General features: G+C 50.3%; 1 protein-coding gene across 2 annotated transcripts in view; it reads left to right on the forward strand.

Annotated features, from left to right (window-relative positions):
- The window catches only part of PBX1 (PBX homeobox 1), a 131858-nt gene extending 127343 nt beyond the window's left edge, over positions 1-4515 (forward strand). For both annotated transcript variants that reach the window (XM_074546425.1, XM_074546426.1), the window contains one exon: positions 142-4515. In XM_074546425.1, coding sequence (XP_074402526.1) covers positions 142-234 — 93 coding nt within the window. In that variant the 3' untranslated portion in view covers positions 235-4515. The remainder of the gene's footprint in view (positions 1-141) is intronic.
- The last annotated feature ends 22754 nt before the right edge of the window (positions 4516-27269 follow it).

Raw genomic sequence — 27269 nt, forward strand, 5'->3', positions numbered from 1 at the left:
GGATGGGGGAATCAGAGGGGACATCTTTGCCTCCTACAGCATCCCAGCTGAGGGAGAAGGGGGCGGATCTGAGGCGGATGGGTGCCTTGGGTAGGGCTGCTTGTGACTGATGTCTGTGTGTGTGTGTGTCCCTCCCTTCAGGCTAATGGAGGTTGGCAAGACGCTACTACCCCATCGTCGGTGACCTCCCCCACAGAAGGCCCTGGCAGCGTTCACTCTGATACCTCCAACTGATCTCCCAGCAAATTGCATCCCTGGCTGAGCCGGCCCCGGCGGGGGCGGGAGAGGAGGGGGCCTCTCCTAACACCGCAGCAGTCAGACTGGAGGTGAACCCAATCAGCACACACAAGAAGACTCCTTCTCTTCTCTTCGTCGGGATGCTTTTTTCAGCCAATCTGGACACTTCTTTATACTCTCTTCCCTTTCTTTTCTGGGTAGAAGCCGCTGTCCCCCTCCCTGCCACCGCCACAACACCGCTCCCTTCCCCTCCCCGCTTCCCACCCAAGGTAGAAGGATTTTAAGGAGGAAAAGCAAAAATCCACCATCACCACCACCACACAAAGCAAGCCCAGAGCAGTGTACAGCCTCGTGCTGGGTGTCTTTCTGAGGAGCTACAAATGTACCTCAGTCACGTCTCGCTCCCTCGCCAGCAGGCAGCCCCTGCCCCCCTTCCTTTCACGCTACCTCTCCGTAGGGAATTGCCACCGTAGGGAATCTGCTCCCTCCTCATCTCTGCAGCTTCCCTCGCTCAGCCCTGCCCTGTGAGCTGTCCCTCAGCTGCTGCAGGCACGGGACAGGTGGCACAGCCCCCGTGCACATAGAAGGAGCCAGCGTGCTCCCCCTTGCTCCCTAAAGGTACCGTTCCCATTGCCAGCCCTGGGGAAATTCCCAGTGCCAGCCCTTCCCAGCCAAGCATCCCTCCCACTGGCTGCTGTGACCTGGATGAGCTGTGGAGCCCTGCTGTCCTGCCTGGAGGGGAGAAGAGGAGGGAAGGAAGGGAGGCAGAGGCAGGTGAGAAGCGGCCATCGCTGATAACACCTCCAGGAGCTGTGTGGGATCAGGCATGGATGGCTGGTGGGACACCAGCAGCTCTCACAGCACCTAGAGAGGCTGCTGGTGGAGGGCAGTGCCACGGGGTGTTGGCTCCCATTTCCAGGAGGAGCTGTGTCCCCAGTTCAGGCAGCACCCACAGAGGTTTGTGCAGCCCCCCTGCGTTCCCACAGCCAGCAGTGAGGGATGGGCAGCAGAATGCCAGGGGCTGGAAGTGCTGGGGTGAGTGTCTTGGGTGCTTTTGGTAGCTCTTCACACCACAGGTTTGCTCTGTAGGACGGGAGGCTGCCCCTCTGGGGGATGTCTGGGTGCTGGAGCTGCTGGTTTGACCCCAGGAGTTACCTGGGCAATGGCCATGGAAGGACTCACGGGACTTTGTGCCCAGCTTTTCTGCCCCACTGTAGGGACAAGCAGTGGTGGCTGGCAAGCAAGGCTTCACCCTGCCCCTTCAGGCTGGCGCTGGGAGGATGTGGCTCCATGGAAGAGCAGCAAGAGGCAGCACCAGCTTCCCTGAGCTTCGTGCCAGGTGCGACTTGTGGCCATCGGTTCTTTCCGTGGGCACGAGGAGGCTGAGCCAGCCTGCACCAAGACCCTGGGTGTGGTGGCACTGGTGAGGGTGCAGGATGTCTGGCACCTCGTGGTGGATGCCAGGATGCCCTGGCATCAGTTCCTCACGCTGTTGAATGTCCATACCCACCCTGCTTGTGCTGGTCTCCGGGTGGGAGCTGCCAGCGCCGAGCAGCGTTAAACAGAAACCGTTTAAAATTAAAGCTCTGCCAAAAATACTTCCACCCTTCTGCTGGAAAAAATAATGGTTCTTGGTGGTGTGGCTGCAGCTCCAGCATGCTGTCACCTTGCAGCACAGTGTGTCATGTGTCCAGCAGTGACACTCCTGCTCCTTTGGCATCCATGGCAGAGTGGGCAGAGCAGGATGTGGCATGAGGAGCCTGGGGCTGCCTCCCAGCTGTGTGCTAGGAGCCTGGAGAAGGTTGTTTTCCTGCCAGGACAGTCGGGAGGTGCTGCCCACCTTCCCCAGCTCTGCACCTTCCCACTTTCCTCCTCGTCTTCCCATCTGCCTTTTGTCCACTTGCAGCTTATTTGACGTGAACCTGTCCCGGCTCGGTGTTCCAGGGGCACAGGACTGGCTCAGGCCTCTCCTGCTGAGCCACAGCCGGCAGGAATGCCACCAATCCCTTTGGAAAGCACCTGGGAATGAGCCAAACCACGCTGGGGCTGCCCCTCGCTCCTCCACGGTACTTTGCAAATCCCCTCCTGGGTTTCCCACTTGGTCCCTTCAGTTTATGTTGGCTTGCCTTTTCCTTTGCTTTTTTATTTTTTTTAATTTTTTTTTGTTTTATTTCTCCTCCCCATTCTCCTCGCCCTGCTCCAGCCCTGAGTGTTGTGGGGTTTTTTTTCTTCTTTTTTTTTATTATTATTTCTCTTTTCTGCCCAGAAAAACCTGACTTCGATACCAAAAAAAAAAACAAAACAAAACAAAAAAAAAACCACAAAAAAAACACAAACAAAAAAAAAAAACCTGCAGAAACTCAAAAAAAATAAAAATGAAAAAAATCACAAAAAAAAAAACTCGACGATTCTTTCAGCTTTATTAACATTTTCCATTGTTTCTTGCGATTTGTGTCTCGTTCTTTGTAGTATTGATGATAACGAACATTTGATAATGAATGTTCTTGTATATTCAGATAAAGGAGAAAAAAAAAACCAAAAACGCAGTCGGAATTTAATAGTGTTTATAATAAAAGAATAAAAAATGACCCTCTTAGCACGCAAAATTGAACAGGGGGAAGGTCCCATCCCTGTTCTTTATGTGGCAACAAGCGCTTCATTCCTGTATAGTTTATAACATCAAACTACCTACATTCATCCTCCTTTTTTTTTGTTTGTTTGTTTTTTCCCATGGTTTGGGTTTTTTTTTTCCATTTTCTCGCATTTGTGAATTAGTTCAAGAATGCTAGAAAAGTGTAGAGTTGTGCACACTCATTTCTTCTTACACAATGTTTAAAAAGTGACGGTAATTCATTTTGTAAAACTTTAAAAAGAAAAAAATGGTTGGAATAGTGAGCATTAATAGGTACAGTCTAACACTTTATGTTTCTTAACGTTGAGACCCAGAAATGAACCTTTTTGTTGTTTTTTTTTTTATTATTATTTTTTGCCTTGTTTGGGATGGGGGGGAGGGGGCTTTGATGATGATGATGATGATGATGATGATGATGATGATGATGATGATGATGATGCTGAGTTTATTTTGACCTGTCCGAGACGATGGCCTTGCCACCTCCCCTGCGCTTTTGAGCTGTGGCCAGAGTGATGTGAAAAGTGATGCTGGTGTTTTTGGGGGAAGGATTTCTCCCCACTCCTTTCAGATCCCAGCTCCAGAGGATCCTGGTGTGGCTGCTCTGGGGCTGAGCTGTGGGATTTCACCTCTGGAAAGGGATGGAATTCCCGGGGGTTTTGAGGAGGTGCTTGGGGGGAGTCAAGCCCTGAGCCCCCCTTGTGGGTTCCACAGGTTCCAGCCTCCATTCTGGGCATGTTGCTGAGCTCCTGGAGGTGATGATGAAAGGGCAGGAATCCTCCCCAAAACGTGGGCGTGGTTGGTTCTCCTCCCTGAATCCCAGTGTCCCAAAACCGAGGGATTCGGGGTAAGGAATGTTCCAACCTCACCTTGCTGGAGATGAGATCTCAGAGCCTGTGCCCAAGCCCTGAGCTGGGACAAGGGGTGGGACGTGGCCACAAATGTCCCAAATCCAGCCCCAAATCCCAGTGGATGCAGAGTGGGGTTCAAGGAGAAGCCCTGGAGGAAGGTGCTGGTTGGCATCACTTCTGTTTTCTCCCAAAACATTTTCCTGCTCCTCCCAAAAAACCCCTGAGCTTTTCACATCACTGACCAGTTTAGGGTTTGGGGTGTTCCTTTTAATCCCAAGGTTTCCTGGAGTCCTTTTGTTTCCGTACACCTTTATTATTATTATTATTTTATTATTATTAAGAGGATGTAAATCAGACATTGCCTGGGGGGTTGGTTTTGTCGGTTTGCTTTTTTTGTTCTTGCAAAGCCCTTTCTGTCCCTTGTAAAGGTGATCCACTTTGGAGTTGCTTTTTCTTTTCTATTTTTTTTTTCTCCCCATCTTTTTGGTTTTTCTCTCTTCTTAATGGATTCCAAATATTAAAAAGAAAAAAAAGAAAAAAAAAAGAAAAACCCTTAAAGAAAAAAGGAAAAAAAAAAAAAGACTCTCTGTTCCAACCTGGTTTTGAAACTTTTCTGCTTCTGTAAAGAAAAAAAAAAGGCCTCTGTCTTTCTGATCCCAATTGAAACTTTTATGTTCTATGACGATACTAACAAGGTGTAGGTTTTACAGTTTCCTGATTTGTACTGGTAATGCATATTCCAAATAAATAGTTTCTTTTGTTGCAAAAAAAAAAAAAAAATCAAAAAAAACCAAAACCCTGAAACCAAAGCTGGTGTGTTTATTGGGGAGGAAAAAGAAGAAAACGAGATATCCTGGGGGGTTCCCCAGGAAGGGTTTGGGGTGCAGAGATGGGGGTGAACAAAGGCAATAAATACCCTGGTGCTGGGATGGTGTGAGCCAGAGGGATGTGACTAGGGATTCTGCCTGAGGCACTGCATCCCTGGTTTTACAAAAAAAGAAAAGAAAAGAAAACAAAACAAACAAAAAAAACCCAAATAAATAAAATTTTTTAAAACCCCAAAAAAAAAAAAAAAAAAAAAAAAAAAAAAAACTAGAAAAACCCACAAAAAACAATACACCATATAACAAAAAACCATGTCCAAAAAAACCAGAAACAAACAAAAAATACGAAATAAACACCACAACAAAAAAAATCCCTTTGCTGCTTTTTTGGACTTGTGCACTGCTTTCCAAAAAAAGCCAGAAATGGGATTTTCTTTATCACACCAAGTTCTGGGGCAGGGATGGGGGAGCATGGGAAAGCTTGATAGCCTCTCCTGTTTTCCTTGGAGGGAGGTGGGTATTTTAAAAAAAGAAAAAAAAATTGAAAACATTTCTGGGACGAAAAAGAAATAATTTTGAATTTTAAAATAACTTAGAATTTTAAAAAGAGTTTGTGCATAGGATGCAAACCAGATTGTGGATGGACTTGGGGGGTGGCTGTGACTGTGCCCCAAACACCCCTGGCTCCCCTTGGGATGAATCCCCAGGAGAGCAGCCAGGGATGCTGGTGCTGGCTGCTCCCCCATGGATTTCTTGTCAATGATTATTCAATCTCCAGGCTGACCTTTCTCTTCTAAATAACACGGCAATATCAGCTCGGGCCAGCCTCCAGCTCGTGCTGCAAATTAACTGTATCGCTGTGCGGCAGGGCCCCCCGAGCCGCCCGCCCCAGGAATTATCTCCCTCCTAATTCCAGTTTAAATATCAGCCTGCTCCCAGCTGCTCCCTTCTCATCAAGGCTCAGACCGGCTCCAAGCAGGGAAATGTTAAGTCTCACCGGGCCCTGGTTGTGCTGGGGGATGATTTTGGGGCTGGGCCACACATCCTTGGGTAGGTTTTGGTCCTACTGACAAGGTGTAGGTTTTACAGTTTCCTGATTTGTACTGGTAATGTATATTCTAAATAAATAGTTTCTTTTGTTGCAAAAAAAAAAAAATCAAAAAAAACACCAAAAACCCAAACCCTGAAAGCAAAGCTGGGTGTATTTACTGGGGAGGAAAAAGAAGAAAATGAGATACCCTGGGGGTGCAGGAAGGGTTTGTTGTGCAGAGGTGAGGGTGAACAAAGACAGTAAATACAAATACCCTGGTGCTGGGATGGTGTGAGCCAGAGGGATGTGACTGGGGATTCTGCCTGAGGCACTGCATCCCTGCTGCCTGCCCCGTGCCTCAGTTTCCCTGGGCATACCGAGGCGAGATCTCCTGGACACGAGGATTTGCCCATGAAAAAAAACCTCAAAAACCAAAACAAAAACCCCAAAAACCAAAAAAAAAGAAAAACCACCAAACAACCAAACCAAAACAAAACAAACAAAAAACCCAAATACAAAAACAAAACCAAAAAAACCTGGCTCCACTCCCAGCTCGTGTCTTGGCCACTCTTTGCCAAACCCAGGCAGGTTTGAGGTGGGAAAAGGGCACTTGGAGCCTCCCGGAGCCAGGCTGGATGCAATATCCTCCTTCCCTGCCTTCCTCCCTCTGTTCCCCCTCGCTGGCTGCTTGTGGATGAAAGGAAAACCCACAAATGCCAGACTGGATTATTTGCCTCTTCCCTGCCATATCCAAACTGGATTATTTGCCTCTTCCTCGCCATCTCCATTCCCCTCTCTGCATCCACATTGTTTTTTCCCTTCTCCCTCTGCCACTCACTTATCTGTAGGATTTTTTTCTTATTTTATTTTCCCCCCCTGTTTCTCTGGTTTTGAGCAACCAAGTTCAGCAAACCCCGAGGTACAACTCCTGCACTTTTCCATTTCACGTCGCAATATTCTAGACCAAAAATCCCAGGGAAAAAAGGCAGGGCATGCACATAATTCCCACAGCAGAAGCTTCAAAAGGCTTTTTGGTGAGCAGACAGCCCGGGCTGGCAACCCACACCCACATTATTAACAATCCTCCCCTCCTAACCGAGGGGCTGGGAGGTGTTAAAGTTACAGTTGGCAGTAAAGCCCCGTCTACAGGCAGGAGAATTTAATATACGGCAGAAGTTTCCCCTATAAAAAGCCAGGGTTATGCTTTCCTCCAGTTCACCAGGAGTCTATAACTTACGACCTCCATAAATGTGAGTGGGTCTCACAAGTCAGCCCATCAGTCTTTGGAGTAATTCTGCTTTGTAGTAAAATACTTTATTGTGCCTTGGATGCAGGCAGCCCGCCCTACCCTGCTCGGGGTGGGTGGCTGTCCCCACGTCCCTCCTGTGCCAGCACCCTGGGGATGGTGTGGAGGGCCTGAAAAAAGAAAATTCAAATTTAAAAATGCAATAAAATAAAATAAAGTAAAATAGCATGAAATAACATAAAATAAAAAATAAAATAAAATAAAGTAAAATAAAACAAAATAAAATAAAATAAATAAAATAAAATAAAATAAGTAAAATAAAGTAAAATAAAATAAAAAATAAAATATAAAATAAAATAAAGCTACAATGGAGTAAAAGAAAAGAATAAAAAGATATTATAAGATTAAAAATGCAGGTAAAATAAGATGAATGTAAAGTAAATTTAAATGAAACAAAATAAAACCAAACTGAAACACTGAAATAATAAAATTGGAATGGAATGGAATGGAACGGGGTAGAATAGAAAAATTCAAATGAAACAAAATAAACCTAAACCAAAACAATAAAATTGGATTGGAATAAGAATAGAATAGAATAGAATAGAATAGAATAGAATAGAATAGAATAGAATAGAATAATTTAAATGAAATAAACCCAAACCAAAATAATAAAAATGAAATGGGATGGGATGGGATGGGATGGGATGGGATGGGATGGGATGGGATGGGATGGGATGGGATGGAATGGAATAGAATAGAATAGAATAGAATAGAATAGAATAGAATAGAATAGAATAGAATAGAATAGAATAGAATAGAATAGAATAGAATAGAAATATCCTGCCCCCCCCCGGGCACGAGCTGTTGAGAATGTGTGCTGCACCTTTTAATTATTGCTAATGAGGTAGAGTTTTAATAGCTTTATGGGGGAATTGTGGCATCTCTGTGTGTGCTGGCAGTGCCTGGGATTGTGTGGGAAGAGGGAATTGTGTGGGGGGTGAGGAGGAGAAGGGCGAGGATGAAATCCAAAGGGGGGCAGATGGATGGCACAAAGGCAGGGCTGGACCGAGCTGAAGCAGAAGAAAAATATATCCCAAAATAGGAAGAAACAACAAGAAAAAAAAAAAAAGAAAAAGAAAAAAAGGAAAAAGGAATGTCACTTTTGCCTTGCCATCTTGCCCATCCTCTGGGCCACCAAACCTCTCCGTTCATGCCGTCGCCTGCAGCCATCGGTGACCCCAGGCAGGGCAGCTGAGGGGCGCAGGGAGAGCCCAGGTAATTAAAAATGCAAATGAGCGCTGGGGCCGCGTGGCTGCCGGCGCCTTCCGAAGGTGCAAATTACGAGAGGGGTTTATCCTGTGCCCCTGTGCCCCTGGCTGGGCCTGTGCTTGCTCACAGTAACCTCCCGAGCACAGAAAAGGGGGCAGGAGAAAGGATGGGAGAAAGAAAATATCATTTTAAAATAAAAGAAGTTTCCCTGATTTTTATTGTCTTATTTTTGGTTTGGTTTTTTGTTTTTTTCTTTGTTTTTTTCTCAGCGTTTTGTGGTGAAAATGACTATTTAGAATGCAAAGGAAAGAGATATAACCAGTAGCAAATAGTCCCTAAAAACAAATTCCACAGGGGCTAAAGCAGCCCAGTCCCTGCCACAGATACCTCAGTCCTGCTCCACTCCAGTTTGGTGCCACTGCCCCCAAAAATTCAATGTATGCTTGGAAACACTGCAAAATCCCATCTGCAACGCACCCAGCACGGGGAATAAACTCAGGACGGGGCTTTTGGGGTGACCCACGTGGGCTGTATCCAGACAGGACCCCAAATCGAAGCTGATCTCCCCATACCCTTACAAACCCAGGTGGTTTTTGCCCGATTTCTGTGGTTTTGGGGCATTTTGGCAGCGGCGCTGCAGGGACGGCGCCAGCGATGCTTGCACTCGCTGACTCAGCTCCAGCGCTGCTCCCTTGTCCTGTGCTAATTAGGCTCCAGCCTCTCATCTCGTTAATAAGCTTCCAGTTCATTTGCATACAAAAAAAAAAAAAGAAAAAAGCAGGGGGGAAAGAATGGAAGCAAGCAGCTCGTTTTACCTTCAACATGTGGCTAATGCTTATTAAAATATTTAACCTTTTCCTATGGCACAGAAGCATCTGTTCCTGCAGATCCCGGTGCTTTTCCTGCCTGTAGGGGACACCTTATGGAGGGTCCCCACTCCTGCAGGCCCCCGGGGCCATGGGGAAATTATTTTTTAGAATCTCTTTCCTATTGAAACCCCCCTTTCCTACTGGAACCCCTCTTTTCTATTGAAATCCCCCTTTCCTACTGAAACCTCCCCATTTCCTATTGAAGCCCCCCTTTCTATCAAGATCTCCCTCTCTTATGAGACCCCCCCTCCCATATCAAGTCTCAAGAAAGATAATTTTAAAAGGAAATAAAGTTTTCCCTGATTTTTGTTGTGTTGGTTTTGATTTGTTGTTTTTTTTTTCTCCCCCTTTGTTTTCTTCCCAGTGTATTGTGGGGAAAACGATTCTTTAGAAATTTTTTTAAAAATTATAACGCAATAAAAGAAAATAATAAAAAGCTATTGTAATATTAAAAAAAAATACAGGTAAAATAAAATAAATGTAAGATAAATTGAAACGAAAGAAAATGAACACAAACCGAAATAATAAAACTGGAATGGAGTGGAATAAGAATGGAATGGAATGGAATGGAATGGAATGGAATGGAATGGAATGGAATGGAATGGAATGGAATAGAATAATAGAAGAATGGAATGGAATGGAATGGAATGGAATGGAATGGAATGGAATGGAATGGAATGGTAGAATAATAGAAGAATGGAATGGAATGGAATGGAATGGAATGGAATGGAATAGAATAGAATAATAGAAGAATGGAATGGAATGGAATGGAATGGAATGGAATGGAATGGAATGGAATGGAATGGAATGGAATGGAATGGAATGGCTCCTCCATCCCCCTCTGTGCTGGTGACACTGGGACATCTCCCCCTGGATGTCACAACTGTTCTGATGCTTCCAGCAGAGCTTGGGCTCACAAAGTGCTTCTGCAGCTCCTCTCCACCAGATCAGCAGACTCTGGGGTCACCCTCAGCTTGGTGGCACTTTCCTGAGGTCACCCTCCTTGGTGGCACTTCCCTTCATGGGACAACCCAGCTGTGCTGTCCTTCCCCACCCTCCCTGTCCCAAGACACATCTTCCTCCCAAGATGTGGAGGAAAAAGCTTTCAAGGCGCTACCCTGGCTCAATGGAAAACAAAATAATTAAGTTTTTCTTTGCTTATTAGTGGAGACAGCCTTATTAGAGGTATTTGGTGCTGATGACACATGTGTGCTCTGCTCCCGTGGAAAACTGCCTGGAAATAAATGGGTGTGCAGCTCAGCTGCTGCCATGCCTTTAACCAGCACTTCCCACACGTTATACAAACTCAATTAATTGGCTCCAAAGTCCTGCTTGTTTTTGCTATCTGACGTCTCCTGACACAAACACCCCCTCCCCTCCATTTAGTCCTGGCCACTTACACCTCTCCAGGCCTCTGTGGGGAGCTGAATTGGGGGTGATGAGGCTTCCCCTGTCTTTGCAGACACCCCCAGCACTTCCCCAAGGTGAATTTGGGCCACTTTAAATACAGAGAGCAGAGGTGGAACTCAGAGGTTGTTTCTCGTGTTTGCAGGTGGTTTCTACCACAGCACGAGGATTCCCTCAAAAAGTTTCACTTCCCAGGGCCAGAGGCAAGACAAGGATGTCACCCCCTGTGTTCCAGAGCTGCTGCTGCTCATGTTGATGCTTCAGGCCCCAGGGATAGCTCTTATCCTTAGTGATAGGAGGTTTTAAACTGACAGAGGACTTGGATTAAATATCAGAAATAAATATTAGGAAAAAACTCTTCCCTGTGAGGGTGGTGATGCCCTGGCACAGGTTGCCCAGAGAAGCTGTGGCTGCCCCATCCCTGGAAGTGTCCAAGGCCGAACTGGATGGGAATTGGAGCCAGCTGGTCTAGGGGAAGGTGTATTGGAGCCAGGTGATCTTTAAGCTCCCTTCCATCCCAAGCCATTCCATGATTCCATGGCCAGTCTCTCAGGCTGAGACCCCCAGCCCAGCCCTTGTGCCTTCAGTGCCACCCCCTCATTCTCCATCCCGTCATCCCAAGCAGCTTCCTTGCTGAGCTCTGGCTGCCAGCAGGGCCTGGAAAACGCTGCTTTGGCAGGGATGGATCCAAAAACTCCATCAGCACCACGCTGGGGACCGGCACCTCCCAGCAGCTCCATGCCGGCAGCAGCAGCAGCAGCAGCATCGCCTTTGTCTCCTTCCAGAGCCCTGCGAGCTTGACAAGCGCTGCCAGCAGAGAAGCCCCGCCCGGGCCAGGGGCTGCTGGGGACACTTTGAAGCTGATGGTGGCTGAAGGCTGGCGGGGAGCATCCCGGGAGCCCCGGCAGTGCCGGCCAGGTGGAGGCGCGCCCGCGGGCGCACCTGTCCATGGAGATCAGGGCTCCGGCCCGTCTGCTGCGCGTCCTCTGGAGGTCACCCGGGCTGGCCCTGCTGTCCCCGGGCTCTGTGCCGGCTCTGCAGGCGCTGCTGCCTTTTGTCGGGAGGGAATAGCCGGTAATGGTGTGGCTGCAGCAGTAACTCCTGCGCTCCCCGGCGGGATGGCTGCTCTGCGGGCTCCAGCTGCCCGAGTGTGGGAATCCACAAAATCAGAGGGGTTTGGGAAAGCTGCAAGATGCAGGCCTCAGAGGCAGCAGAGCTGTGATTAGAGCTAAGCAGTAGCCATGAGATAGGTCAGCAGAAAAATTATTTAAAAAGTAGAAAAGCAAGGACAAACAGAACCATGGTCTGTGTATTAACGCTTGGCTAGAATAACTCTCTAAGCTACAGAAAAGTTTATCTAGCAAGATATTAGGAAGGTTAAAGCTTAATAATGGAGCTCTGGGCATTGTGTTTAAAGGCTTACAAGCAGGTATTGTATTCAAAATAAGCAAGCATTGTTTAACCAAAGGTACCTGTGCTTTATAGTGGCTGGATGGAACTACTGTCAATGTGCTTTTGCTTTGTGTGGTTGGTCAAGAAGCTTATAAAATAAGTTGTAACATTAAGTTTTCTGGCCTGCTGCATAGAATGTGAGCTTCTGGCATCTTCCCATTGTCATCACCATGGAATGAGACTGATGCTGAAAAATCAAAGAGCTCAAGGTGCTTTCCACAGCAGCCCCATTTGCGTCTGGTAAATAACCCTCCTTGCCAGCGTCACCTGAGTATCTCCACCACTCCTGATGGAGGAGGGCAGGGAGGAGATGTCCCATCCTGCTGGAGAAGCAGTGGAGAAGCTGGAGAAGCAGTGTGGGGAGAGCTGCAGTGCCCAGCAGCAGTGAGGTGGGAAGCAGCAGCTGGAAACTGGAGCCAAATGTCAGCCAGGAGCACGCAGGTGCTGTATGGCACTCAAGAGTTATTTAGTGCCACAGTGCCAAACCACTTAACCCCTTGGACTGGTGAGGATGGGGCCTCACCCAGGTCTTCCCTTCAACTCTTCCCTTCATCTCCTGGGAGGTGCCCAGAGCATCCTGGCCAGGGCAGGAGGTGCAGGCACACAAAGGGACAGGCTGGCACCCCATGGCTGCACATCCACTATCCCCCTTCAGAGCCTGGTTTGTCACACCTGGGCTGCTCCCTCTGGCACAGAGCCCAGCTGCCACCCTCAGCCTGAGCATCCCAACCCATGTCAGAGTAAAGCTCCAAAGAAAACCCTCTCCAGGGCTCCTGGGATGGACCAGCACCCTCATTTCAGGCCCTGCCCACCCTGTCCCTGCTTGGCAGGGTGATTCTGTGCCCGCCGAGTGCTGCCACTACCACCCCTGTGCCGGGCACTGCCTGTCCCAGCTCAGCCTATCCCACTGCCCTTTGATCCTGCCCGTCAGTGACAGCTCCCCTGAGGATGTTTTGTTGGTGGTGTCACCCTTGACCATTAGCTCTTCACGCATGACTATAACGTGACATCTCTGATGCGCTGCCGCCAGCAGCCCGCCACTGCAGGGAGCAATTAAAGCCCAGTGAGTCACTGCGGGCGGGCAGGAGCAGCTTTGGCCACACGTCCCCATCGCCCTCCCAGCCCCATCCCCATCCCCACACCGCCCAAACCTCACCCAGTACCCTCTGCCCACCCCCTGGGCCCAGCAGCCGGAGGGAAGGGCTGTAGGATGGAGCAGATGGATTCAGGAGCCCCGGCAGAAGGTGACCCATCCCTGCCAGTGGGGATTTCAGGGCATCCCGAGTGCTCTGTGCTTGGGAACACCCCATCCTGGTGGGCTTCACTAAGATATTCCCTGCTCCTGTGCCGCTGTTATTTTAAGAGCAGGGAGGCCCAGGCAGCGGGGCTTTTATGCGATTAGCTGCTGAGATGAGCGTTAATTAGTTTTCAATTTCCATAAAGTACCCGACTGACAGAAAGATTAGTTAAACCTGCTCACGACTGCAGAGGATCACTCAGAAATTGGGAAGGGGTGGAGGAGGAGAGGGGGGGAGGATGGAAAAGAGGGGTCTGAGCTGCATCACTGAGAAGGCAGCTGGACTCTGCTGGCTGCCCATGAGAAACATCAGGTATATAGATATGTGATAAGGGGAAAAAGAAAATCCGGGGGTATTTCTGGGGCCAGACCCCACAGAAAAGGTGTGTTCCTGTTGGGGAAGATGAAACAAGGAAGCCTTATAAATATGATTGTCTGGCAAAAGATGTTGAGAATATAGAAACTATGAGTGAGATTGAAATGAAAGCAAGCTTTGAGATCCCTCAGTTACTGAACAACTGGAAAACAATGGTGTGGCCATTGATTGATTGAAGGTAATCCCCTTTTGATGAAACAACACCCTCTGCTTGCAGACAGGCCCAAGGGTCAGAGCAGACCCTACAGCTTGGCAGAAGGGGTCCAAAGAGCAGTTTTTAGGGTTTAAAGTGTAACACAGTTTGGTAATGTAATGATTCTTATAGGCTGTGTGTAAATGCTATAGGATTTGTATCTTGTATTAGATTGGTTAATGAGAACCAGAATATTCAGCACAGAAGAAGATTTATGGTGTTGTAACGGGAACTTCACTCTCTTGCCTCTTAGCTCCTCACCTGGCCACAGCACCCACAGCAAACACAGCCCCCGAGCTCTGGGGAAGGGGTGGCGGCGTTTTGATGCTTTTGTGCGTGTCCCCCCCGTTCCCAAATCCCCCTCCAAAGCAGCGCCCCCTGTGCCAGCCGGTGCCACCCGGGGGTGCTGCAGAGGGAAGCCATGGAAGTGAATCACAGATGACATTTCATTAGCAGCTGGAATAAAGCTGTTTTCCCTCTTTTCTGCTACGCCCAAAATCCACGGTACAAAGCGCTTTTCAAACCCCAGCCCGAGCCAGCCAAGCTGCGGGGCTCTTAGGGGAGCAGTGTTCCTTCCCCATCGGTTTCCAGCTTTTGGGATGGAGAGGAAAACAGTGCGGATGCCCCAGGAGGCACCACCGAGCTCTGGAGCCGGGCGGAAGGATGCTTAAATATTTTTGGGGCGTGTTTGGGCTCCAAAAGGCAGGGAGAGCGTGCGGGCCTGGGCAAAGGTGTTTGGTGCTTGGGGCAGGGCGGCAAAGAGGGGCCGAGGAGCTGCCAGGGGCGCTCCGCTCGCGTTCGGAGCCCGAGCTTAGCGGAGCGGAGGCATCGCAGGAGCGGGGACATCGCAGGAGCGGGGACATCACTGGGACATGGCAGCATCGCTGTCCCTGCCCCCGGACGGACGGATGGAGCAGCGGGTCCCGGGTGCGCTGCCCTCGGCGGGGCCGTGCCCGGTGCCCGCGGAGCCCTGGCAGAGCGCAGCTGTGCCCAGCAATGCCCAGCAATGCCATGCCCAGCAATGCCAGCTGCCACCGCGCTGGGCGGCGGGCACAGCGCTGCCCGGCCCGCATCCCACCCGCAGCACTCCAAAACACCCACAGAGGGGTCCCTCCGACCTCCAGCGAGGTTTTCCCCGCTCGGGGACCCCGATCCGAGACCCATCAGGGCAGGCGGGGCCGGGGCTCCTTTGGGGGCGAGCGGCTCCCGCTGCCGCCGCCGCCGCCTTTGACGTTATTCGGCTGGACAGAGCGATGTCTGCGCGAATCATTTTCAAAGCTCTTCCATATTCATAATGCGCTAAATATAGGGGAGCAAAGTGGGACCTGGCGGGCAAAGCCCTGCCCGTGGTCAGAGCCGATGATTTCTCCGCCGAGATGAAACGCTGGCGTCAGCCCCGGGGCCGGAGGAGCCGCGCCCCGCCAGCCCCCGACCACGCCGAGGATGTGCTGGGGCTTTTTTTGGTTTGTGCTTTATTTTATTTTTTTTTAAATATTTTTTTCCTCATTTATTTCCCGGTGGCCAAATTGAAAATCACGTTTTTGAGGCGGTGGAGGGAGTGGGAGCAGCCCCCACCCTCCCCCCGGTGCTCTTCTTCATTAAGCGAGAAGGTTAATGATTTCAATTAGGGAGGAGGCAAGAAGCTAAGTGAGTATAAATAAAGCTCTTTCTGAGCCGTGGAAGGGAAGGAATGGGCAGGAAGGGTGTGGAGGGGGGGAAAAAGAGGTTTATAGGGTCAGAGTGGGGCTCCCACAGCAGCAGAAAGTGCTGCCCATCCCACTGTGCTGGGCCCTTCACCCATCCCGGGCTGAAATGCTCACAGAAATATCATCAAAGTGGTGGCTTTTGCCTCCCCTCCTGACATTCCCCAAGGAATAAAGGTTCCATGAGCAGAGATCCTGGCTCTCCTTCAGCCCTGGCAGAGCCCCCCTTGCTCCAGCCATGCCTGTGGCCAAAGCTGTCCTCAGACTGATTAGCACCAAGAAAAATACACTGTGGAAAGTTAAAACTAGCCCCATATAATGGGAAAAGGTAGAAGTTTCCTGAAGTTTCCCAGGGCCTTGGCAGCTGCAGTGAAACTGGCACTGAACGCAGAAAAGACCATGGGCATCATCAAGCCTGGCAAACAAGAATTTGCAATGTTATGGATAACTCCTAATAAAGTTTATTAGAGTAAATAATGTAGAGTAAATTCTACGTTGTTTATTAAAGTAAATAATGTAAATTCTACATTGTTTATTAGAGTAAATAATGTAGGGTAAATCTACATTACTTAGAGTAAATCTGCTGGTCCCCCTCACCCTGGTGTCCCTGGTGAAGGGAACCAAGGCAGAGCATCCCAGCAAACTCCCATGGAAGGAACCTGGGGGCTTCTCCTCCCTGTTCCCACTGCATTGAACCCTGCCAGGGTTCCTGTTCAGGTGCCACAAGGCTGGGGTGGCTCCTGGGCACAGTGGGAAAGCCCAGGCTGCAGCAGAGTCCTGGGTAAAGTCACATTCAGGGCTATGACCACGGGCAGCAGGTTCAGTTTCCTCCCCTGCTGTGAGTTTGCAATTCAGTGTGAGACAGGGTGAGAAAAGGAACGGAGGGGGCTGCTGTTCTGGGGCTTGAATTTACATATTTTGGGGCACCTGGTGTTCAGAGAGCAGAGCAGAGCAGAGCAGAGTGTCCCTTGCAGCACAAACAGAGCAGCTGCTGCACTGGGCTGCTTCAGCAGAAACTCAGAGTTTGTGTTTCATGTGAGGGGTTTCGCTGAATGCAAAGCAGAGCAGGCACAGGAGGCTGTGTCTCTGTCTGTGTCTGTGTGTCTGTCCACTGCCACAGCACAGAAACACCATGTCCAAACCTGCCAGACCCAGCCCATCAGCCCACCCAGAGATTCAGTGCAGACACATCTCTTGGTGTCTCAGGGAGCCCAGAGCATCTCTGCCCTCTCTAACCCGACCTGAACTCACCAGCAGGTCCAGAGGGGAGGAAAACCCTGGTTCAATCTCATCAGCAGGGATGGGAATGGTCCATGAGGCTGGCATTGGGCAGGGTGCAGGATGCCAGTGTCAGGAGGATGATGATGGTGCTGTTCAGCTGCTGCAGTGACAAGTCATGCCCTTGGCGTCCTCCAGGACATTTTCCCTTTGTGAGAAACTCAGCAGTACCTTTTCCCTGAAAGAAATTGTAAAAAAAAAGTATTCCATGACTCATGGAAAAGGTGAGATAAAGCACAGCCCCCACACTTGGATAGATATGTGGCTATTTTAATAGATGAGGCAATAAATAAAACCTGGTGGTAGAGATTTTTCAAGTTTTCATTCATTTTTGATAGAAAGAAATTACTCCTTTTCCTCCATAAATATAAAAAAAATTCTCACTGGGGAGCTGAGAGCTCCCAGCACAATTTCCAGGTCTCCCAGTTTTACCCTAAAGCACCTGAAATGCTTTTCAAAGCCCCAACTCTGAGAGCTTAGGTGTCACAACAAAGTTTCCAGGTGCCAAGCACCCTAAAAACCCCAGCACTGAGAGGATTTATTTTAGTTAGCACTATTCATTTACGCCATGCAGTATTTAAAAATCAGCATTTTAGGCTGATGCCCTGATCTCATCACAGGGTTAAATATCAAACACAGCAATATCTCAAGAGGCTCAGGTGAGGATGGTTCTCTTCTCTGCCAGCAAGAACCTTCTCAGGGCCACAATTTGAGTCTCAAAACTCAGCCCTGGACCTCCCCAACGCCTTTGAGCTCACCTCTGAGACACATTTAGTAACTCGCCTTAATATTGATGCCCTCCACACAGGGAAGGACTCGGCCTTGGCCAGCATAATGATGTGTTCAATATTAACAGTCTCCATCTGTCACAGCTCCCTGGTGCCTGGCCCTGCTCATCCTGCAGCTCCAGAGCTCTCCAGCCTGCCAGCCCCTGGAGAAGAGACCAAGGTGGGGTTTGAGATCACCTCCAAGCAGTTTAGGGGTGAGGAACAGCAGGAGGTGCCAGCACAAACCCAGTTCCTCTGGATTCACCAGTCCCTTCCTGCCTGGAGCACCAAGTGTCACAAAGAGAGTGACACTTGGTGGCCAGAAGACCTGAGCAAGGAGGATGATGCAGCCAAGGACCTGCAGCCATGGACCTGCACCAAGGGAAACACAGGTTGGAAAATAGGAAGAAGTGATATAGTTCTGGAATGGTCTGGGTGGTGCAGTCCCCATCCCTGGGTGTGTTTAACAAAGCCTGGATATGGTATTGGGTGCCAGGGTTTAGTTGAGATGTTGGAGCTCAGTGGTCTTGGAGGTCTCTCCCAACCTGGTCATGCTGTGAATTCTGTGAATATCTCACATGGCTTCAGGGAAATATCATATTGACATGGCATGCTGCAGGCTCTGGACACATTTGTGGGGCTGCAACCACACATCCCACATTTCTTCTTCCTCCATACCGTGGGGAACTCATCAGTTTGCACACCCACAGGTGCACAAGCACGGTCTGGGGGATGTGGTGGCCACAGAGAGGGGCCCAAGGGCTCTGTCCCCATCCCATGCATGAACCTCTGGTGTCACACAGAGCTTGTCCAGGGAAGTCACACCACCCCCATCAGCAGGCTGGTGACACTTGCGTCCCCTCTGCCAGGCAGGACCCCCACCACTGCAGAGTGCCCAGCAGCCTCTGTGAGGATGGCAGAGCAGGATAAAAGGGCTTTTCCTGGCTGGCCCTTTCTTCTATTAGGGCCTTTTCCTCTGGGTAAGCAAGAAGTCTGCCTCTTTCCTGGTTGTTATTAAAAGTCAGGGCTAAAATTCCTTTGGGAATGGGGAAGGCAGATAATCCTCACTCCTGCTGACCTTCTTTCCCTCCTCGCTTTGCAGGCTTATTGCAGCTCCCCAGGAGTACCTGCTCTGTCTGTTTGTTTTACTCCTTCTCCTCCAAAAAAAAGACCCTCAAAACCCACATTTGCACTGGGGATCAGCCAGAAGGGTCCTAACAGCTGGAGCCAGCTGCCCCCCAAGCACCCCAACCTCACCCAGGCTGGATGGGGGATGCCTTCATAAACAGCAGCTACAGAGCCAGCTGGCATTATACATCTTAAACCTACCAGAAGGGCAAAAAAGGAGGGGGGAAAAATTAAAAAAAAATAATAAAAAAGGGCCTTAAACCACCACAGAGCTCTGCTATTCCTCCTCTGGAGAATAAACAGCTCAGAGCAGTTGATTTTTCCCTTGCACAGTCAAAGATATCTGTCCCCAGCTGCAGCAGTGAGAGGAGGGGGTTATCTGCCTCTGCTTCTCCAAAAGCTCCAAAACTTGGGGGTTTGACCCCCAGAAAGAGCTGATGCAGCCCTGGAAGGGCAGGGATGGCAGAGGAGCTGGGCAGAGCTGCACCCCCAGCCCCAGAGCTGAATCCCCAGACCCAGATCTGCAATCCCCAGCCCCATGAGCTCCATTCCCAGCCCCAGAGCTGCATCCCCAGAGCTGCATCCCCAGCCCCAGAGCTGCATCCCCAGCCCCAGAGCTCCATCCCCAGCCCAGAGCTCCATCCCCACCCGCAGAGCTCCATCCCCAGCCCCTGATCTCCATCCCCAGCCCAGAGCTCCAGCCCCAGAGCTCCAGCCCCAGAGCTCCATCCCCAGCCCCAGAGCTCCAGCCCCAGAGCTGCATCTCCAGCCCCAGAGCTCCATCCCCAGCCCCTGATCTGCATCTCCAGCCCAGAGGTCCATCCCCAGCCCCTCCTGCGCCGGGACCGGGCCTTTAAGGGCAGGTCCATCGCTCCGAGGGGTTGGGAATGTGGGAATGTGGAAATGCCAGCCCTGCCGGGCGGGTTGTGCGTGGCTCCAGCTACCTCTAGTGGAAAGCAGGCAGAAGCGGCCGCTGCGAGGGGCTCAGCATCATCCCCCTGCCCCTGAGCCCCACAGAAACATCCAGGTGTGGAATAAAACCGCTTCACCCCTTAATTCCCAGCCCAAACACAGATTTTGTGATTAGATGTAGGAATTTTAGGTTTGGGTGGCTTTTTTTCTTCCAAGAAGAGCCACGACCTGCTCGTGCCACAAGGCTGGGCTGGCTGGAGGAGCTCCATGGGATTCAAGGGCTCGGTGAGCTGCTCCCAGCAGGGATTGTGCAGGAGCACAAGGATCAGAGACCTGATTTTCCTGGATATAAGTCAGGAAAAGCAATGTTCAGGGCAGGAGCTGGCAGCACTGCAATGAGCAGAGCTCACTGCAGAGCTGGATGGTGGCAAGGAGCTGCCAAAAACCACCGGGGATGGGCAGGACAAGCTTTCCTCTGCTTTTCCATGGCACATCTGTGTGCCCTTCTGCTGGATTTTCTAGCTGTAACCCCATGGATACCAAATCCACTTCTTGTTTCCTTTTAGCCTTGAAAGCCTATTGTATTTTTGTGATGGTGTTAACAGGGATTTTAGGACGAGGGAAGAGATGAGGATCTGACTCCATGTTTCAGAAGGCTGATTTATTATTTTATGATGTATATTACATTAAAACTATACTAACAGAATAGAAGAAAGGATTTCATCAGAAGGCTGGCTAAGAATAGAATAGCAAAGAATGATAACAAAGGTTTGTGGCTCAGCTCTCTGTCTGAGCCAGCTGGGCTGTGATTAGCTATTAATTACAAACATCTAACATGAGCTAATCAAAGATCCACCTGTTGCATTCCACAGCAGCAGATAATCAATGTTTACATTTTGTTCCTGAGGCCACTCAGCTTCTCGGGAGGAAAGAATCCTAAGGAAAGGATTTTTCATAAAAATGTCCGTGACATATTTTCCACAAGCACTAGTGTGATTTTATTTCCAAAAAGAAAGTTATTTATTGACAAGGATCCAGGAGCTGACACTTTCCAAAAGGTTTGGAATGGGTTGCCCTTGACAAGAGGAGGCAGCAGCTCAAAAATCTCAGGTCCTCAATTCCCCAGCCCCACAGGGCTCTGCCCCCACAGACAACTGCTGGCCTTCAAAACCATATACACAAATAAAAGTATAAAGAAACAGGAGTAGTTTACCTCCAGCAAGCTCTGGCTTTGCCTGGGAGACGCTTTTAAAAAATAAAGGTGGGCCAGGCACCCAAACCAGAAACCACTTTATCACCTGAAGGCAAGGAAAGGAGGCTGTGCCATCCTCCCCACCCCTGCCCCAGGCCCAGAAATCCCTGAAAACCTTTGCAAAAAAATGGTTAACAAGCTGCAAGTGTCAGGGACAAGTGGCGCTGGTGGGAAGGATGAGGCATTAATGAGAGCCATCTCCCAAAGCATCCATCACTCTGCTTTCATGGGCTCCTTAATGTGGTGGGAACTCTGCCATGGCTGGGATCTTTTTATTTAAAGCAGAGATAAAAAGCTGGAGAGGTATTAATATTAATTAAGAGACAGACATTCACAGAAAGTTTCTTTACCCCGTGTCACACCCAGCTCTCAGCCCCACTGCAGGGAACAAGCAGATTTTTTCCAGAAAGAGCGAAATTGTTCTGCAGAATTTATGAGTCTTTGTCACTTCTGCTGGGACTCAGGAGGAGAAGGCTGCACCAGATGAAAGCTGCTCACAACCCAGCTCTCTGTCCTGGGGTGTCTTGCAAAGATTTCCATTTTTCATGAAATTCCCTGTGGAATTCCTGAAATGGGAGGGAGTGGGAGAAAAACCCAAACCCTTGTGCTGATGCTGAAATAAGATCTTAATCTTTGAAAAGTGGGAAGAAAGAAGTTGGAGGGAAATGGGAAATGCTGTCAGTTTGCATGTTTCCCTGATTAGGGAAGGGAGCTGAGGGTTTTGGGCGACAGAGCTGCTGGATGCTGTGGTCCCTGCATCAATTAAAGGGGTTGAGTCAGGCTGGGAGAGAAGCAAAAGCAGAGAAAGCTCATTTGGAACAGGGAAACTGAGGCACAGAGGCTTGGATGAGCATCCCACTCAATACATGATTAAGGGACGAGAGAGCAGGAATGTTACAGGACACCAAGCTGGTGAACATAATGGATAAATGGAAAAATTGATAGATAAATTGATAAATGGTGCTGCCCTGCTCCTGATGCCCCCAGCCAAGAGCCAGCAGATCCCAAGGGGATGGGAAACCAGAGTTTGGGGAGATCCCCTCTCTCATCCCTCGGCCATGGACCAGCATCCCAAGGATGCCCCACTGCCTAATTTTACCCTGCTGCCTCCTCGGTAGCCTCGAGACCAGCTTCAGAAATAAAAATTTAGAGAGAGAGAAAAAAAATAATATTAAAAATATATATATAATAAATAAATAAAGCCTTGTAACCTTCTGGAAAACTTTTGACTGCTGAAATAACGCACACAGAGAAGAGACCAAGAGTGATAAATAAAAATATCCAGCTCAGTTCGGGGGGAATCCATGGATTTGCAGTGGGGGGAGGGTGATGAATGGTGAGTGATGAATTCCAAGGGTGTGTTTGGGGGGGCTTTTCCTCATCTCCGCAGGTGAGGATGTGTCCCCTGGTCCCACCCTCCCTGTCCCCAGCGTGTCATTCGGGACTCGGCCACGAGATGGAGGCTTCAGCCCGCGGAGAGGAGCAGGGCAGCGCTGCAGAGCCCCGGAGAGCTCCGGCCAGCTGTGCTGTCCCAGCTGTGCTGTCCCAGCTGTGCTGTCCCCGAGCCCTGGGGACGCCCCGGGGCTGCCCAGGCATTGTGGGAATGGATGGAAGGTTCCCAAGGTGAGCATTCCCAAAAGTGATGGAAGGTTTCCAAGGTGAGCATTCCCACAGGGGATGGATGGATGGATGGATGGATGGATGGATGGATGGATGGATGGATGGATGGATGGATGGATGGATGGATGGATGGATCCCAAGGTGAGCATTCCCAAAGGTGATGGATGGAAGGTTCCCAAGGTGAGCATTCCCAAAGGAGATGGATGGATGGTTCCCAAGGTGATGGAAGGTTCCCAAGGTGAGCATTCCCAAAGGAGATGGATGGATGGATGGTTCCCAAGGTGATGGAAGGTTCCCAAGGTGAGCATTCCCACAGGTGATGGAAGGTTCCCAAGGTGAGCATTCCCAAAGGAGATGGATGGATGGTTCCCAAGGGGAGCATTCCCACAGGTGATGGATGGAAGGTTCCCAAGGTGAGCATTCCCAAAGGAGATGGTGCATCCTGATCCTCCCTTCCCAGAGCCAGGTCACCACTGGGAGCAGCTCCAAAGCCTCCTGGTTCAGTTCTGTGGAAAGCTGGAGGAAACACGAGGGGATTCCTCACTCCCTTCCCAACACCACTGCCCCCTCACCTGGCTCGGTTTTTCTCTGTAAAGATTTTTGTAATTTTGCCTTTCATTAAAACTTTTCTGTTTCCAACACTACCACAGAAGCCATCCTGCTGGTTTTCTGCCTTCTAAAGGTAGCTGAGCTATCTTGGGTGTGATATAAATCTCCAAGAGCTTATTAGACCTGGCTCAAAGACACCAATATATCTTGAGGAGCCTAGGAACACGCTGTGAGGGCAAAATGGGACTGGAGTGACCCCACAAGATACTCCAGGAATTTCAGTCTGACATTCCCAGCTAAAAACATAGTGCTTCAGCAAAATTGTGACACCCTCCTCTTGGGATTTTTTTTATCTGGCTAACAGGGAAATTGGGGAAAAGCAGTCAGACAGAACCAGAGGACACAGTCTCAAGCTACATCTTTTATACTAAAAACTATGTGTACAATATTTACAATTACCTTCCCAATACCTATCAGCAATGTTAGACAGTGAGCTTCCACTTTAAACCAATCCAAAAGTGCCAACATCACAGCAGAATTGGAGGCCAAGATGAAGAAGGAAAAAGGCCAAGGACACGCCCAGATTCCTCCATCTTGCCCCCTGAACCCCCATTCCAAAAACCACAAAAATCTATTTTTCACCCCGTGATAAATTCACTATCATTCTACTTAAACTTTCGTGGCTTGCAATTCTTCATATAAGGTTGGTAATTGTTTTTTCCAAGGGTGAAATCAAAGGCAGAGGGGTCTTGGGCTTTTGCCAAGGTCTCTGAGCCCCCTGGGCAGGGGCTGGAGCCCTCCAGGGCAGCCAGAGGAATTTCCTGGGTTCCAACACCTCCCAATGCTGAGGCAGGAGGTGAGCAGCAGCCCTTACATATCCACAAACCTTTGGTGGGTTTCTCGTGCTGCATTAGTAATTAATACAATCATTAATAGCGTGCTGGGGGTGATTGGCTCAGCAAAGCCGCTTGCAGCTGCTCTTAGTTGAGCTGGGATGGTGACAAGTGCTCGGAGCCTCTGAGCCTGTGCTCGGCAGGCAGAGAGAGGCACACACACCACTGGCACACACCAGGCTGCCCTGCTGGCTGGCACACACACAGATGGGCTTTGTATTCTTAAAGAGCTCGTGTGCCTTGGTTGTGTGAGTTCCTTTTTGGGATGCTCTGGTGTGGCATTGTGAGGTCCCCAGGATGAGGTGAGAGATGAGAATTTGACTCCAAGTTCTCAGAAGGCTGATTTATTATATTATGATATTATATTAAAAGAAATTATATACTAAAACCACAGACAGAAGGCTGGACAAGAATGAGTAAGAAAAACCCATGACAGACTCAGAGTCTGACACAGCTGGACTGGGATTGGTCATTAATTAAAAACAATTCACATGGAACCAATCAAAGGTGCACCTGTTGGTGAGAAACCTGCAGAGCACATTCCAGGCAATCAGGTAATTATTGTTTACATTTCTGAGGCTTCTCAGGAGAAAAATCCTGGTGAAGGGATTTTTCATAAATGTCACAGTGACACTCAGGGATCTCGCTGTTCCTGGGTGCACTGCCCAAAGCCTCAGGCAGAGCCAGTGCAGGGAAAGCCCTGTTCAGCATCATTCCTGATTTCCCAGCGCAGTCCTGAGGAAGTGCTGCCCCCAAAGGAGGCAGCCTGGCCCAGCCTTCCTCCAGCACAGCCCTCATCACAGCCCTTCCCTTCGCCCGCCTGCTTCCACGAAACTTGCAGGAACTTAATTATCTCTGAGACTTCTCCCCCTGTCAAAGCAGGCTGCAGCGGGCCAGCAGCCTTCAAGAGATGATAACAGGGACGGACAGGCTGCCAGCATCCTCTGCGAGCAAGGTCAAAACCATCCCTCCCTCTCTCCCAAACCCAGGCGTGGGGGCAGCACCATCCCGGCCTCTCCCGCAGCCACAAGTGGGAATTGGGAGGATGATGATGAGGAGGAGAGGGATGTTGCTGCCGTCCGTCAAGCAGCGGGCCGGTAATAAGCTCATGATGAGGCCGGGAGGGCGGCAGGGGGGGCAGGTGCGGTCCTGCTGCTGCCCTACTCGGCCGGCAGCTTGCGGGGATGTCAGGTGGCTCTGCCGCTCACCTTGCTGCTCATTAGCTCCCCGCAGGGCTGCCGGCCGGGCAGATGGGGCGGATGATGGGGCAGGGCCCCACCGCCGGGCCCCAGGGCGTGCTGCGGGCACCGGTGTCCGCACAGATCCCAAACGCATCCCAAACACATCCCAAATACATACCAAACACATCCCTAACACATCCCTGCACAGATCCCTAACACATCCCAAATACATCCCAAATGCATCCCAAACACATCTCTGCACAGATCACAAACACATCCCAAATACATCCCAAATGCATCCCAAACACATCCCAAACACATCCCAAATACATCCCAAACACATCCCTGCACAGATCCCAAGCACATCCCAAACACATCCCTACACAGATCCCTGCACAGATCCCAAACACATCCCTGCACAGATCCCAAACACATCCCTGCACAGATTCCTGCAGAGATCCCAAACACTTCCCAAACACATCTCCCCATGTTCCCCACAGGGAAGGGATGCTCATCCCAGGGCGGGGTGCACAGATCCCTGCACAGATCCCAAACACATCCGTGCACAGATCCCAAACACATCCCAAACACATCCCAAGCCCATCCCCTCTGTGTGCCCCACGGGGAAGGAAGGGATGCTCGCCCCGGGGCGGGGTGTGTGCTCGCAGGAGGAGGATGAGGATGGGTGTCTGTGCTCACAAGAGGAGGATGAGGGTGAGGATGGCTGGCTGTGCTCTGTGCTCGCAGCTGCCTGCCCGAGGTTATCCCTGAGTATCCCGGTGGGTGATGTGTCTGTCAGGAGGGTGAGCTGGAAGCAGGAGAGCCCTGGTGGCTCTGGGCAGTGTCACAGCCTCGGTGGCCCTGGCAGGGCCATGTCCAGGACATGGGGACAGCCTGGTGCTGTGCTCCCCTGGGGACTGAGTCACCCTGGGGACCCAGCGTGGTCCTGGGCAGCGCCAGGATGCATTTCCTGCTAAAGCAAGGCACACATCCTCCAGCAAGAGCAGCCAGAGCTCTGGATGCTGCCTGGCAGCCTCCAAAGCAGGAGAGGGACCATAAACCACCAGCAAGGACAAGCCAGAAGGGACAAGCACAAGCAGAGGGAAAGGGATGGGGCTGGTTGGTCAATTCCTTCTAGATCCCATCTGCAGGAAAGGGGCTCCTACACACTTCCCCCATATCCCACACATCTGCTCAGTTTCCAGAGCAAGAGATGGATCTGGAAACACAGCCCCATGCTTTTCACAAGAACAAAGCAGAGCACAAGCCCCTGCATTTGTCCAGAACAAACAACACTTCCAGGATGGACAGATATTCCCAGCCAGAGCAAGAGCTGAGCCCACTATGGAGAGCAAGGGCTCCCTGCCATTTATTGCCTAAGGACCAAATTCCTTAAGCATCTCCAGCAAGCCAGATCCAGCAGGAGCATCACCATGTGTGGGGATGTTGGAGGCCCAGGGGGACCCACACTGCAGCTGTCCTGCCAAGGGGACTGTGCAAAACCCCAGAAATGCCATGGGAATGGGGACCTGGAGAATGCATGGATGCCCTCCCAGGCTGGAGCATCCCATTGTTCTTTCTCCACCTTTGGGGGTGTCCCTGGTGATGTGAAGGAAGGGAACTGTGCAGCCCTGGCAGGAGGGAGCTGCAGCAGGGCAGTGGTGGTGCCATGTCACTGTGGGAGGAGATGACCCCGTGTATTCCTCATATCCAAGCAATTCTGTCATGGTCAGGATATCCAGCCACCCTTCTTTGATCTTGGCTGTCCGGCAACACCTGGATCAGAAGAAGCAGCAGAGCACTGAATTAAGGGAGGGTGAGGAAGGGACTCTCCACACTCTGCACCCTGCCAGCTTTTGCACGTTCTGCTTTTGCTTCCAGTCCTCACCAGAAATGTCCGGCTGTCTTTCCATCCACCATGGTTTCCCCTCTCCCTGGGGCAGTTTGTGTGCTGCAGGGACCCACAGAGCCCAGAGCAGCTCCTCTGGGCCATGATGGGGGTGGCCTTGCTCCTGCTGCAGCCATGGTGATGGTCACACCACGGCCCCAAACCGGCCTCCTCAAGCCAATATTTGCCTAAAGCAGCATTCAGCATCACCATGGATGAGCCCTCTCAGCTGTCCTGAAACAAGCCAGGACACCTCTGCACCGAAACTGCACAGGTCCCAACAGCAGCCATCTGCCAAGCTGTGGCTGTTCACATCAGGGGAGAACCTGGCTGTGGAAATAGGATTATTTTTTTTCCCTGATGTTTTCCTGCACTTGAATAAAGCCTGTTTTGGAGGAGCAGCACAAATGCCCCCTCA

Source organism: Zonotrichia albicollis, chromosome 8, assembly GCF_047830755.1.
Source record: "Zonotrichia albicollis isolate bZonAlb1 chromosome 8, bZonAlb1.hap1, whole genome shotgun sequence".
In the NCBI taxonomy this organism is placed as follows: Eukaryota; Metazoa; Chordata; class Aves; order Passeriformes; family Passerellidae; genus Zonotrichia; species Zonotrichia albicollis.